This window comes from Quercus lobata, chromosome 11 (assembly GCF_001633185.2).
Source record: "Quercus lobata isolate SW786 chromosome 11, ValleyOak3.0 Primary Assembly, whole genome shotgun sequence".
In the NCBI taxonomy this organism is placed as follows: Eukaryota; Viridiplantae; Streptophyta; class Magnoliopsida; order Fagales; family Fagaceae; genus Quercus; species Quercus lobata.
Genome location: NC_044914.1, coordinates 50,761,611 through 50,776,788, shown reverse-complemented (window position 1 = coordinate 50,776,788; position 15,178 = coordinate 50,761,611). Strand labels below are relative to the sequence as shown.

The 15,178-nt window shown below is 32.4% G+C and overlaps 2 protein-coding genes across 2 annotated transcripts; both read right to left on the bottom strand.

The window, feature by feature from the left end:
* Window positions 1-923: 923 nt before the first annotated feature.
* On the bottom strand, window positions 924-2,045 carry LOC115967085 (SKP1-like protein 1B). The gene is made up of 2 exons (XM_031086169.1): window positions 1,794-2,045; window positions 924-1,064 (listed from the first exon to the last, which is right to left on the bottom strand). Exons 1-2 carry the CDS (start codon window positions 2,043-2,045, stop codon window positions 924-926), a joined length of 393 nt encoding a protein of 130 aa, XP_030942029.1.
* Window positions 2,046-5,261: 3,216 nt separating this feature from the next.
* LOC115968830 (SKP1-like protein 1B) lies at window positions 5,262-7,439 on the bottom strand. Its single transcript, XM_031088343.1, has 2 exons — window positions 6,958-7,439; window positions 5,262-5,702 (listed from the first exon to the last, which is right to left on the bottom strand). The coding sequence occupies exons 1-2, from the start codon at window positions 7,249-7,251 to the stop codon at window positions 5,529-5,531; spliced, it is 468 nt and encodes a 155-aa protein (XP_030944203.1). The 5' UTR covers window positions 7,252-7,439; the 3' UTR covers window positions 5,262-5,528.
* Between the last annotated feature and the right edge of the window lie 7,739 nt (window positions 7,440-15,178).

The following is a 15,178-nucleotide window of genomic DNA, read 5'->3' as shown; positions in this document are numbered from 1 at the left end:
TTTAAGCCTAATAATTTCTCCAAATATATTTACATATACTCTATTAGCTTTTTCTTTTCACATTACTTTTCATATCTTCACTGCTTTAAATTTGTGATAGTATAGTTTTTATATGTGTGTATGTAATCTGACTAATAGCTTCCCCCATTAGCTATATAACCTTGTAACATTTTAGCTTGAGCAAATCAATCACAACCCCATAGTGAATCTATTCCACCACCACACAATTTGGCCCTCAAAGAATTAGTTGGATTTGGTCAACAAAATGCAGTGGAAAAAGCTCAAAACAGCTTGATTTTGAGTGTAAGAGGTAACTGAGTTGGGCAAGAGTGGATGAAACATGAATTGATCCCAATTAACAATTGAAAAAGTATCAAACATAAAATTTTCATTCTTAACTTCCAAATAATTACACCCATCAACATTGTTGTACTAATTAACTTATGCCTCACCAAATAAGGTATGTGGCATTGGCAAAGAAGTCACATCCACATTATCACACTAAATAAAGTCTTGCTTAAATATAAGTAATCATAATCACATCAGTTTAATAAACATGCAATAAGAGAGGTCTTCAAAATTTTGAGCTTTTAGGCGTGAATAGGCATCACCACTTTTGAAATGGTACCAATACTATTCTTAAGCTGTGTGCTTATATGCAAGCAAAAACACCATGCAAATAGCACATACCAGACCCATGTTTTGAGCACAAAGCTAAACCTAAGATTGGTTAAAAGCAAATCACATGAACTCGTCCCTCATGATACCTAATAATACCAAACGCTGAATCCAATCATTGCATCGACGTTCCTATTTCTTAGCAAAGAAAATAAAAACATTCCTTATTTTCAAATGCCCACCGGTTCTGCTTCAAAACTTCATCTTCTTATTCTTGAGTGAAATCATTCTCAATGTGGAAAATCTTATGTATCTGATCTATAGTGTTTCCCTCCATCATATCTGCCACTGCTTGGCAGGTCAAATCCAACAGCCCCTAGATATCCAGATAGTTGGCCGCCTGAAAAATTTGAAAAATAGTTCACCCATCCACCAAGTAAGACAGTCTATACTAAATTAAAAAGATAATGGTAGTGTTACATAGAAGAGTGAAAGTAAATGAAACCAGTAAGCACTACATCCTTCAAAGGGCATGCACACCAGAAACACAAAAGAGATACTAAAGCTTAACCCACAATTCACATACAACATAGCATATGAACTACAAGAACCTCTGATTTATGATCCCCTAAAACCAGATATCAGACATTGCTTTACCACATTGATGCATAACTACATTTTATTTTTATAAACAGATGCATGACTACATAGCAATTATTCGTGACTCTAATCAGTTAAACTTCATGGTTCTAAGTATAATTCATCAACCATCAAGAGAAAAGAATAACATCTTTTATCATGATGAAACTAAATTATTTCAATGCCCAACAAATAACTATACAAATTAAAACTAAAAGAAATGAGAACCAGTATCACTATCAAACTGCAATTGTTAATCCTTTGCAATTAAAATGACATCTAACTAGGTAAAATATAAATGACAGAATTTAATCTCTAATGTTTTATTTGATCAATCAATTAAAACAAAAACATTTTAACCAAAACATAACCCAGACTCAAATACTCAAACTCACAATCTTTCTCACCCAGAAAAAGGAAGAAGAAGAAAGAAAAAAAGAAAAGAAGAGAAAGAACTGTATGAATAGTAAAAGAAAACAATGGGAAAAAAAGTGAGAGCAGAATGAAAGGGAAAAAGGGAATAGAGTTGTAAATACCAGAATTAGGTTGAAGAGTGTTTCTTGGTGGACCTTGATGAACTTGACATCCCAGGCCTTGAGTGGATTGTCGATGAGCTTGGAAGCCAAAGAACAAGAAGGTTCAGACTCGGACTCAGCAGCCTCCACATGCTTCTTGCAGTCCTCGATGACAAGTTCAAGAATGTCACTTGTGACATTGTGCAATGGGATCACACTGTTGGTGTAGTTGTCTTCGATCATGTCCTTTATTGTCTGCAACTCCATTGCCATGCTCCCTTCCACCTCAAACGTACCAACGACATTGTTGTTTTTGAGAGATATTCTTCACTTCAAACACTACTCACGAATGCTAAATTCTCATTCAATTATCAATAACTTTCTTTAAAAGGTCATAGAATAGCTATTTATAGTTTTATACTACAAAGAGTTAGTTATATGATCAGCATAACTAAGTATTTCTTAAGCACATGTGTAAATGAATTTATCACATGCTAAAATATTATGCTAAGCCAATTTCTATATATCTAAATCAATTGAGCACATCTAACTAACTTCTAAAATGCCTAAAAGTAATCACACTTGTTCTAAAAGATCAATAAATTTTCTCAAACGCTAGCTAATGTACACTCCTTACACGCTACGTCTACAATTGAATGTGAGATGTCCACATTTATAATGTGTAAGATATAGTGTATATGGATGATGTACTGTGTGATAATCATTACTCCGGAAAGATAGCTTTCCCTAGAGGTAACACTTGGTGCTTATAGCTTGACCCCCTGAAATGAAAATATTTGCTCTAAATGCATTGCATCATCCCAAAGTATATACATATTTTTTCTAAAAAGTAAAATAAAATTTCAACCAAAAACATTTTTTTCTTTTATTTTCTTTGAAAATAATCTCCCTCACAAGAGGCACCAACAAACTGAAGCCCTCAATATTACCATAGACGCTAGAAGTGAGAGGGTTCCAATGGTCTTGGTCGATTACCGAAGCACTCTTAATATTTGACAATTGTGTGCTACAAGTTGCTTAGGCCTAGGTAGAGAAGATTCTATGCTAACTACGCAATAGTCAATACGTCAATGCCCAAACATGAGAAAAGAAATGTTGGGAATTGTCACCCTCAGTGTCACCTTTAGCCCAGTTAATTATCTAAGATGTGTTATTTTAGGTTATTAATAGTCCTACATACTCTAATATGTCAACCGTGGATCCATGAATATAAACCTGAGCTTTCTTCTCTTCACAAAAAGGTTTACTTTCCTTGTGATATCGACACAAAGCCTAGCTGTATGACCCTAACAAAATTTTCCACATGTTATTAAAGGAACATAATGCTAAACTTGCTGCAAAGCTTATTGTGAAAACCTTTTTTTGATAATCAGCTTATTGTGAAAACTTCATCGGCCAACACTTCAAAAAAAAAAAAAAAAAAGATTATGAACAAATTTGAAGAGAAACTTTGGATTATGGAGACAGAGAGAAACAATCTCATGCATGTAGGTTGTCAATGATTCTGTTGGGCTTAGTTTCCTTATTAGAATTAGTTGTAGTAGGTATTGAGTTAAGTATTGAAAATTACAATTTGGATAAGATTAAATGGGTTATCACTTTCAGTTAAATGGTTTAATTACATTAGCAACTCAAATATTAGTAATTCTTTTTGAGCATTACAATTATTACTAGAATGGTTGTTGCCATGACTTTTTATGAAATTTTTTGTGTCTATAGACCTTTTCTAGATAACTATGTTCATATTGTTTATGTCCATGAATGTGAGATAAGAAGTCCTTATCTCCACACATGTTTTTTCCTTTTCCTTCTTGATTACAATCACAAACGGTTGGCGACAAATATGTTATTTACATGAGCGGACTACAAAGACATGGCTTTTGACTTCTTCAGTGTTCAAACCAATGTCGTTTTGAGTGTTACATATGTTGTACCATCAAAACAATGTCATTTGATTTTTTAAATTTTTTTTTTTTTTTCTTGTGAATAAGTGACAAAGCTCAAAGCACTAGTGTTACGTACAGCGTAGGCCTAGCAGCACGCAGCACTATCAAGATATTTCATGTACTGGGGTCGGGAAGCTGACAGCAAATTTTCCAGCTTTCTTACAACTGATTCAGAGACGAAGATGATTTGCAACAATTAACAACCCTGATCCTTCTAAAAAGTAGAAAACAACTAAACAAGAGTTTATTTGAGGAGGATTTAAACCTCAATTTATTTTTCTGCATAGAGGTAAAATCTAGACAAGATTATTAGATGAACATTAAAATTGGGGAAGACCATCCCAATGGTATGGGATCTATATTCTAAAACCCCTGTAGTTTGTTGAATAATAAGATAGCTCACACAAAATGAACATATGGGAAAGTCAAGTAGATAATATTCTAAGATAACAAACACCTCTTATGCATTGGCCTCTTGTTGACCTACAACAAAATAAGGGGAAGTATAGCATACAAAACAAAAGAATTCAAGTCTTAAGAAATTGGCACAATGATTTCCTTCTAGATAGGCATGGCTAGTCAGATAATACTCCAATTAGTTGATAAGGAACTTACAATCAACAATAATAAATGTAAGTGAATTAGATTTTGAATCACAATGAGCTCAAATTGGGCATCAAATTCCGTAAGAAAGTTTTGTTTGATCATCTATGTCAAGTTTGAAGGAATCAGGAAATAATGTCAAAAGAGTGAATAAATCACACTTAATCATTAGCATCATGTATCTCTTGAAAAGTTGATATCAAATTTAACAAACAACAAAGTTTAATAATCTTTCAAGTTGCCATGTAATGGGTTAGATGAACTTTCTTCCAAACTGGTTTGGAGAAGAATTTTGTCTTGAAAAAAAATGCCTTAAACAAACAACCAAATACATATTTTAAAACTTACTTGTAGACAGATTTAGTTAAATTTGTTATCATCAAAATAGGGGAAAAAACGTTTTAATAAAATCTTCTGTACATCTAACATTTTGCTGCCAGCCTTGACAATCAAATGATGTCTCAGCTCAGGTTGGTTTGTGTATGCAAAAATCAAACAAGTTGGGCAAGATGGACTCGAAGTGGATTAAGCAAGAAAAGATAATTCACAATTGGAAAAGAAACACTTATAAAATTTCCATCAATCAACTTACAAAGCGGTGACCCATCAATATTATCACACATGGCCTCACCCAAGCTATGTGGCATGGGGCATAAGCTCACAAGTAAAAAAGACACATCCACACTATCACACAAAATTATATCTCACCCAAAATTAAATTTCATTTTACTTATATCAGCATAATACATATGACAAATATAAGATCTTGCTATGCAAGCCAAATAATAGAAGATGACATCAAAATGAGCTCTTAAGCATATATTTAGAAGCATAACTTAATTGGCAGATACACACCATCTGATCAGCCAAGTACAATTTCAAGCTATGTGCTAATAGGAAAGCAAGAAGACCATGAAAATAGCAAACACAAAAACCTATATTGTTATGATAAGTAATCTTAACACATTTTGACCACAAAGTAAATTAAGCTACGTATTTAAGGTTAATTAAAATCATAACAACATAAACTTCCTTCGTCAAAACCTATTATTACTGCTTGAGACAAAACAAAAGCCGAACCCTATCACTAGATCAACATTCCTAAAATATAGGTTTCTCAAAAAAAAAAAAAAAAAAAAAAAACCTAAAATATATATAGAAAAGAAGGGAAACTACTCTATTTCTTTCACTCAAATGCCCACGCATTCTCCCTTCGAACCTCCTCTTCTTCTTCTGGAGTGAAATCATTCACAATATTGAATATCGCACGAATCTGTTCTGGAGTCTTTCCCTTTATCATGTCTGCCACAGTCTGGCTAGTTAAATCCAATAGCCCCTTAATGTTCAAATAGTTGGCCGCCTGAAATTGGAACAAAGGGAACACAAATCCAATTAAGAAAATGAGTACAAAATTAGAGAAGATAATGATAATGTATGATAATAAGAGTGAAAATACATGAAACCAGTCAATATACTTCCTACAAAGGGCATTACACAACAAGAACAAAAAGATACTAAAGCACAAATCGTAACACAACACAACATATAATATACAAAAAATTAATTCTTGACACCACATATATTCATGACTAAATAGCAACTAGCAATGAGTGTAATCAGTTAAGCTTCAAGGTTCTAAATACAATTTGTCAACCATCAAGAGAAAAGGCAACACATGAGAAACTAAATGTGTTCAACACCCAAAAAATAACCAAACAAAATAAAACTAAAAGCAAAGAGAATTGGTATCATTCTTGAACAACAGTTGTTACCCGTTGTAGCAAGCAATCTTTTGTAATTAAATGACATCCGACTAGATAAAATACATTACAGAGCTTCAACCTCTAAATGTTTATTTTAAATTCATCAATTAAAACCAAAATAAAACCAATCATGCTGTCTCAGTAGCACCTAAATAGCAACCCCACATTAATCGATATATTCTAAAATTTTCTCTGCCCCTGAAAGAAAATAAATAAAAGAGACAGATTCTCCACAACCAAACAAACAATTCATAAAAAAAAGCATAACTCACCAAAATCCTTAACAACAGGACCCACCAACCAATAATTACATGAAATATTACAAGAACACAACTTTAACATATAGCAAAATTGCAGGGGCAGAGATCAATAGCATCCAACAAAAAATCTCTCTCTAACTCAATGGGCTAAAATTCCCTATCTTTTTTCTTCTCAGCTCATTATAAACTTTTATTTTTCCAAAATTTTCACGTTCTATGCATAACCCCACAAAATACTAATCAAAGAAAACAGTTTTTCCTCTTCAGTCGTCACCCCCTTGTTTTCTCAGCATCCAAACAAACCCATCCCCCCCAAAAAAAAACACAATCTTTTTTTTTTTAAAATAGCAAAGATTGCATAGCAAACCCAAAATAAAACACACAAAATCAATAAAAGAGACTAACATCAAAAGTGAAAGAAAAAAGAAAACCCAACCCAAAAAAAAAAAAAAAAAAAATCATGGCAACCTAAAAGAAAAACAATCAATGAAATACAGTAACATAAAAAGTGAAAGCAGAGCGAATGGCCAAAAGGGTCTTTCTTGAAAAGAAAGAAAGAAAGAAAGAAAAAGGTTTGGTTTTGCGTACATACCATAATGAGATCAAAGAGGACGTTCTGGTCGACATTGATGAACTGAGTATCCCAGGCCTTGAGCTCCTCATTGGACTTGGAAGAGTTAGAGTCAGAGGAGGACGTGTGCTCCTTGCAGTACTGGATGACGAGTGAGAGTATGCGGCTTGTTACGTTAGGCAATGGGATTGCATTGTCAGCACAGTCATCTTCGATCAAGCTCTTTATCGTCTGTGACTCCATCGCCACAGTCTCTTCCACCTCGAAAATCTCGCCATCTGAGCTCTTCAGCGTCACCTTCTTCACCGAAGACATATTGTCAATCGTTTTCACACAAACACAAAAAGAAAGAGAGAGAGAGAGAGAGATTGAAGGTGTGAGAAAAAGAGCGAAGGTAGTGAGGTATTTATATCATCAATCTTTGTCGTGTTGGGCTCGGACTCTGAGAAACCTTTTCCTATATCGCATTGGACTCGTCGTAAATGTTTGAGTCGGCGTCAAAACTCAAAAGAAAAACAAGGGAATAAGGTAAAAATAAATAAATTCCTAGTTTGATTTATTTAGATTATGAGTTTTTTTATTTTTTTTTTTTTTTTTTATTTTTATTTGAAGTTATTTAGTTAGCAAGCTCAAGTTCTACTTGGAAAAAAAAAAAAAAAATTCTAGGGAGTTTCACTTGAAAAATTGCAAAGAGAGGAGAGACTTAGGTTTTTATTTCAAAGGGAAAAGTTAACGGATACTTTAAGAATATTGATTTAAGAGATATCTTTAAACATTTTTTATGGGGGAAAAAATTGACTTTTTTGATACTTTTTAATATTTTCAATGAAATTCGTATCAAAATTTTTTTGAAATTATTTATTACTAAATACCTTAAGGGCACTCATTAATATGACCTTATTTTAAATTAAGTGTTTGATGGACTAAACTTGAGTTTCGTGTGGAATATTTTATTTTAAAATACTACATTAGAATATCCACGTAAATGTTATATGCTTAGAATTGAAGTTTGCTAAACTCGATTTTCACTTGGATCTCAAGTTTAGTAAACTCGAGTTTCAAAATGGTCTACATAATTAAATAACTTCAAGCAAATGTATCTTAATAATATATCTTAAAAAAAAAAAAAGTACTTGGCAAAAAAAGAAAGGCTTATTAAGAATGTCTTTGGATGATCATTAATCAAGTCCTAGATTTAGATTTGTTTATTTCCATTGATTTATTTTATTTAAAAATAAGTAAATTTGTATTAAGAAAGACGAGGTTTCAAAAAAATTGTAAATAAATTTATATATGGGGTGAAATAAGATAAGATTCATTAGAGAGTTCATAAATACTACTCTCTTTTTTTTCTTTTTCTTTTTACAATAACTTTAGAGATACAACACTTTTACAAAATATTTTATACTTGTCAAGGTGACAAGTTCTTAATGGTAAATAAAAAAAAAAAAAATGTGAGTAGTGGATTCAAATGAGAACTACTAGAAGTAGCATTGAAACAAATGGCCCCATTAAAAGCTCCTGGCCTCGACGGTATGACCTCTCTCTTCTATCAAAATTATTGGGGTCTTGTAGGTGATGATGTCACAAAAACTATCTTGTCATATTTAAATTATGTCACCTTACCCCATCCCCTAGACCATGCATTCATAACTTTAATCCCAAAAATTAAAAATCTCATTACTGTCTCTAATTATCGTCCTATTAGCTTTTGTAATGTCCTTCATAAAATTTTTTCAAAAGTCCTTACAAATAGGTTAAAAAAAAATCCTACCCTCAATCATAACTAAACACCAAAGTGCCTTCACAAAAAACTGCTTGATTTCAGATAATATTCTTGTTGCTTCTGAAACACTACATGGTATGCATACTCACAAATCTAAGGAATCAAGTTATATGACGATAAAATTAGACATTAGTAAGGCATATGATAGAGTGGAGTGGTGTTTTTTGGAGAAAGTAATGAGAAAATTGGGGTTTAATGAAAGATGGATTGCCCTCATGATGGTTTGTGTCAAAATAGTTTCATACTCGGTGTTGGTGAATGGTGAAACAAAGGGTTTGATTAATCCTACAAGGGGAATTCGCCAAGGCGATCCCCTATCTCCCTTTCTATTTTTGTTATGCACGGAAGGCCTTAACAATCTTATTTTGAAGGCAGCAAATGAGGGCTTCATACACGGCTTTGCTTTGAGTAGAAGAAGCCCAAAACTAACCCATCTGCTTTTTGCAGATGATAGCCTATTATTTTGCAGGTCCAATAGAAATGAATGCAAAAGGTGCTGGATATCCTAGCCTCCTGCGAAAGTATGTTGGGGTAGCAAATAAATCGAGGCAAAACATCCATCTTTTTTAGTAAATCCACCACTACTGCCATGAGCATAGAAATCAAGGAAGCTTTAGGGGTTCCTGAAATTTTGCACTACGATAAATATTTGGGTTTGCCATCACTTGTGGGAAAACACAAAAAGGCGAGTTTTGATTACATCAAAGAAAGGGTTTGGAGGAAGCTTCAGGGGTGGGAAGAAAGCCTACTATCACAAGCAGAGAGAAAAGTGTTGATTAAGGTAGTGTTCCAAGCTATTCCAACATATACAATGTGTTGCTTCAAGCTCCCACTTGGCCTCTGTCATGAAATTGAAAAGCTTATTCATTGTTTTTGGTGGGGACAAAGAGGAGATTGTAAGAAAATTCATTGGATCAAATGGGAGGATCTGTGTGAACTAAAATCCGAAGGTGGTATGGGTTTCAAGGAAAATTCATAGTATGCATACTCACAAAATTAGGAATTTTCTTTGGACAGCTTGCAAAAATTCCATCCCAACAATAACCAACCTGCTGCGCCGCTGTGTGGTGGATGACCCTAGCTGCTCTCTTTGTTTACAGCATAATGAAGATGTTCTTCATTCATTATGGTCATGTCCGAACCTTGCACAGGTATGGGCTGAAGACCCTCAATGGAGTTTGAGAGAACAAATGACCTTCCAAGACTTCCCTCAACTGCTCCTCCATGTCTTTGAGTTAGGTTGCAACGTTGAGCTATTTGCTGTTCAAATTTTGATGATCTGGTACTGAAGAAACAAAGGACGAACATCCCCACCTGGTTTTCCCTTAAACCTTATAGCACAAAAAGCTTTGGAAGCTCTGATGAAGTACCGGTTTGCATAGCCAAAGAAAACAGTAGCAGCACCTTCGGTCAGACCACATGTAAGGTGGTTACCACCATCGCTAGACTGGTACAAAGCTAATATCGATGCGGCAATTTTTCAGGATGATGGTAGAGCAGGTATAGGTGTGATAATTCGTCACAGCCGAGGTTTGTTTATGGTATCTTTAACATAGAATGTTCAGCTTTCTATTTTAGTTGTGGAGATGGAGGCTCTGGCAGCCACTCGAGCCATTGAACTTGCTCTAGAACTGGGTTATGACAGGATTATCTTCGAAGGCGACCCTGACACTGTTATGAGAGCCTTAACGGATCAGTCACCCCATTTTGGCTTGCTAATTAGGGAGGCCCAAGCTTGTGCAAATTGGGTTAAGTTTCAACATGTTGGTAGAGACGGTAACAATGTAGCTCAGAACCTTGCTAGACATGGACGTCATGTCACATGTTTTTCTGTTTAGATGGAGGATGTTTAATTTCATTGTGTTGATGTTTATTAGGCAAACTTACCTGTTTCTTAATAATAATCAAAGTCTTGTTTCTCAAAAAAAATAAAAATAAAAAAAAATAAAAAAAAATAAATAAATTGAGAACTACTAAAAAACTGACAACTCAAATGTTGTGAAAATTATTACAACGGTAACATTTCTCTTTTTGTAGGGAGCGTGCGGAAATAGTGAGATGAATTCTTATGAGGGCTATAGAAAGGGAGCAATTTCTTATCATGTATTCCTTAAATTTAGTGGATTTTAATTTGAACATATCTTTTTCAAATCCTTTGTTTTCAGATTTAAAATAAAATTTTAATGCTAAGTTACAAATTGCACCCTCTTGAGTAAAATTTAATTTCATGTCTCTATTTTGACTTTTGTTCAATTAGAATTAAGTCCTCTAATAAAAAAGAACGAAGTCCTCTAACTTTCAAATTTATTAAATTAAGGCTAAATTACTAACTACTAACACTTTTTGCATAAAGTAGATTGCGTGGTAATTAGATGTGATGCTTTTAGATTAGTAACTTAATTTTTTGATAGGTTAAATGGTATATTACTTTTTAGGTGCAAGGTAATATGCCTATATTTTCTATATATGGTTTATTTTATTTAGCTACTCTTGGTCGAATATGAATTATTCATATTTTATTTTTACAATTATTTACTTTTAGTGATGATCATAGGGAAAATTGCACTAACCTCTTCTAAGGATTTGTTATTACACCCACCTCTCTTCTAATTTGGAATAAGACACTTATCTCTCCTAAAATGTAAACCATTTACACTAACCTGACATGGATGATTAAAAAAATGCTTTTAAAATCCCTCTAAAAAAAGAGGCTTTCATAAATACTGAATTTTCTGTTAGAGGAGGTAAAATTAAAACTTTTTTTTTAATCATCAAGGGAGGTCAATGTAAATACTTTACATTTTAGGGGATATGAGTGTTTTATGACAAACTAGAGGAGAGATAAATGTAATAATTGAAAATCCCAAGATTAGTGTAATTTATCTATTAATCATATCATAATTATGCAGGGTCTGAAGCCCTTTATCACTTAAAGTAATATAATCCATCACAATCAAATATGACAACAAAATACTCCATATATATATATATATATATATATATATCTCAAAATATTCCATCGAAATTAAATACCCATCATACATTAAAAAAAAAAAAAAAAATACAACAATCGAGGAAAACAAGCTATCAAACAATAAGGAAGGAGAGTACAAATCTTGTTTCTCCTAATAAAGGAAAGTAAGTTATGCCACTACGAAAATACATTTCCTAAAAATTTCACTCGTAGGGGCCGTAGGTGACTCCTTGGTTGCCAATTAAACAAAGTTATTCAAAATCAATTTAGTTATGGGTTATTACAATTTACATATTATTACTACTATAGCCAAAATAACACATTCAAGAAATATTCCTCTGTGTTTGGATGAAGGATTTGGAGTTGGCATTTATGCTAAGTTTGAAGGAATCGGGATATAATGTCAATAGAGTGAGACAAAGTTTTCGTTTAAACCAGGTATTGAAGGAATTTCCTCAATCCATAAGACCATGACCATCCACTTGTATTAAAAGAAATGATTTATTAAAACAGGTCACATGACTTTTAAGTAGGTCACGTGAGGAAAAGTATATATAAATAATCTTTCAAGTTGTCATGTAATGAGTTAAAGTGGTCATTTGTGAATAATGTTTTTGGTTCTTTCGATGTAGGTTTCGGTCCTTCCTGTTTTGAGCTTATTATTAAGGAAGAGGCTCTTGTTTCCTCTTTGTAGTTCTGTTTGTCTTGTGAATAAAATTTTTTGTTCATCAAAAAAATGCAATGAGTTAAAGGAACTTTCCTCCAAACTGGTTTGAAGAAGAATTTTCTCCTTTGAACAAAATGCCTTAAACAAACAACCAAATACATATTTTAAAACTTACTTGGAGATACATTTAGTTAAATTTGTTATCATCAAAACAAGGGAACAAAACGTTTTAGTAAAATCTTTTGTACATCTAACATTTTGCTGCCAGCCTTGACAATCAAATGATGTCTCAGCTCTTGTTGATTTGTGTATGCAAAAATCAAACAAGTTGGGCAAGATGGACTGGAAGTGGATGAAGCAAGAAAAGATAATTCACAACCAGTGTCATATAACTCAATTGACCTTCTTAAGTCATGTCCAACTTTAGCTGCGTTTACAAATTGTGAATCATCAGACAGTATAATACCAGAAGACCCTGAAACACTAAAGTGTTCCATCTCTTTCTCCATTCAATCATACACAGCCTTGACAAAGCCATTGCTAAATACATAAGACCACAAAAATGAGTGCTTTGTAAGACCTGAGAGCCAGTTGAACAGATGGACTGAGGGAAATAATTTTAAAAGCGTCCTAGGGTCCAAATGATGCAAGTAATACAAAAAAAGAATCAATCCAACATCTCAATCATTGAGAGGTGAACAAACAAAGAGACTAAAGGACATTCAGGATATCTGCAAGACTTGAACGGGCTGGGAAATTCCAAGTTTATGCAGATTTTCATAGCCAATAAAAGAATTCTGTGAAAAGAAAGAATCCACACATTCCTTTTGAGCAAGGGCAAAGACATTAGGTGTGCTTGGGTCTAAGGTTGATTTGGAAGTTTCTATTTTAGGAATTTTGTGCTTTTGAAGCAATGAATGTAAAAGCAAGTTTGAAATGCTAAGACATTGAATAAAAATTTTTACCAACCAGCTTTTGATCTTATTTTTTTCTTGTATTTTGATATATTTTGTGTTTTTGAAGGAGAGAGACATAAAAGTGGAGTAAAATTACCTATTTAGCCTTGTTTTTAACAAAGGTGGGTTACAGAAATTTAACTTAGCTAACTTTAGGTGAAAGTGTCAAATTTCAAATAACAAGTAGACAACTTAAATTTCGACCAAACCACTTGTAATTTCTTTAAAGGGAAATGTTAACAAATGCTCTAAGAGCATAAATTTAGGAGATATTTTTAGAAATTTTTTATGGGAAAAAAGCAATTGACTTGTTTTATACTTTTTAATATTTCTCAATGAAAGTAGTATCAAAACTTTTTAAAAATTATTTTTACTTTATTTTTTAAGGACACTCATTAATATGACTCTATTTTAAATTATGTGTTTGATAAACAAAACTTGAGTTTTGTGTGAAATTTTTTTTATTTAAAATACCACATCAAAAAATCCATATGAGCAATATTTGCTTGGAACTAGAGTTTGCTAAACTTGATTTTCACTTGGATCTCAAGTTTATCATACTTAAATTCCAAAAGGTTCTACTTAACTAAATAACTTCAAGCGGATGCTTGTCAATAATATATTTTCCAAAAATTGAATATTTGGCAAAAAAAGGCCGATTAAGAGTGTCTTTGGATGATCATTGATCAAGTCCTAGATTTAGATTTGTTTATTTTCATTGATTTATTTTATTTAAAAAAAAAAAAAGTAAATTTGTATTAAGAAAGATGAAGTTTCAAGAAACTGTACATAAATTTACATTTGGGGTGAAATAAGACCAGATTCATATAGATAGTTCATAAATACTAGTATACTACTCTCTTTTTTTTTTTTCTTTTTCTTTTTTACAATAACTTTGAGAAACAACACTTTTACAAAATATTTTCAATTGTTAGGGTAACAAGTTCTTAATGGTAAATAATAAAATGATGTGAGTAGTGGATTCAAATGAGAAGTAATAAAAACTTGACAACTCAAATGTTGTAAATATTATTATGACAATAACATTACCTTTTTTTTTTTAGGGAGCATGCGGAAAGAGTGAGATGAATTCTTATAAGGGAAATAGAAAGGGAGCAATTTCTAATCGTATATTCCTTAGATTTAGTGGATTTTATTTCATTATTTTTTTTTCCAAATCCTATGGTTTAGGATTTAAAACAAGAATTGAATGCTTAAATTTCAAAGCACGCTCTTGAGTAAAATTCAATTCATGTCTCTATCTTCACTTTTTGTTCAATTAAAATCAAGTCCTCTAACTTTCAAACTTATTCAATTAAGACTAAATTAGTAAGTACTAACGCCTTTTGCATAGTGTAGATTGCGTGGTAATTAGATGTGATGCTTTTAGATGAGTAACTTTTTGGATAAGTTAAGTGGTTTATCACTTTACAGGTGCTAGGTAATGTGCCTAGATTTTCTATTATGGTTCGTTTAATTTAGCTACTCTTAGTCAAATGAGTTATTCATATTTTATTGTTACAATTATTTACTTTTAGTGATGATCATAGAGAAAATTGCACAATCCTCTCCTGAGGATTTTTATTACATCCACCTGTTTTCTAGTTTAGAATAAGACACTCATCTCTTCCATAATGTAAACCATTTACACTAACCTGATATGGATGATTAAAAAAATGCTTTAAAATCCCCTAAAAAAAGGAAAGAAAAAAAATGGCTTTCATAAATATTAAATTTTCTATTAGAGGGGGTATATATGAATAATAGTTTAATTGGATGGTAAAATAGAAAAAAAAAATTTTAAAAATTAAAGCTTTTTTATAGGGAGGTCAATGTAAATAATTTACATTTTAGGGGAG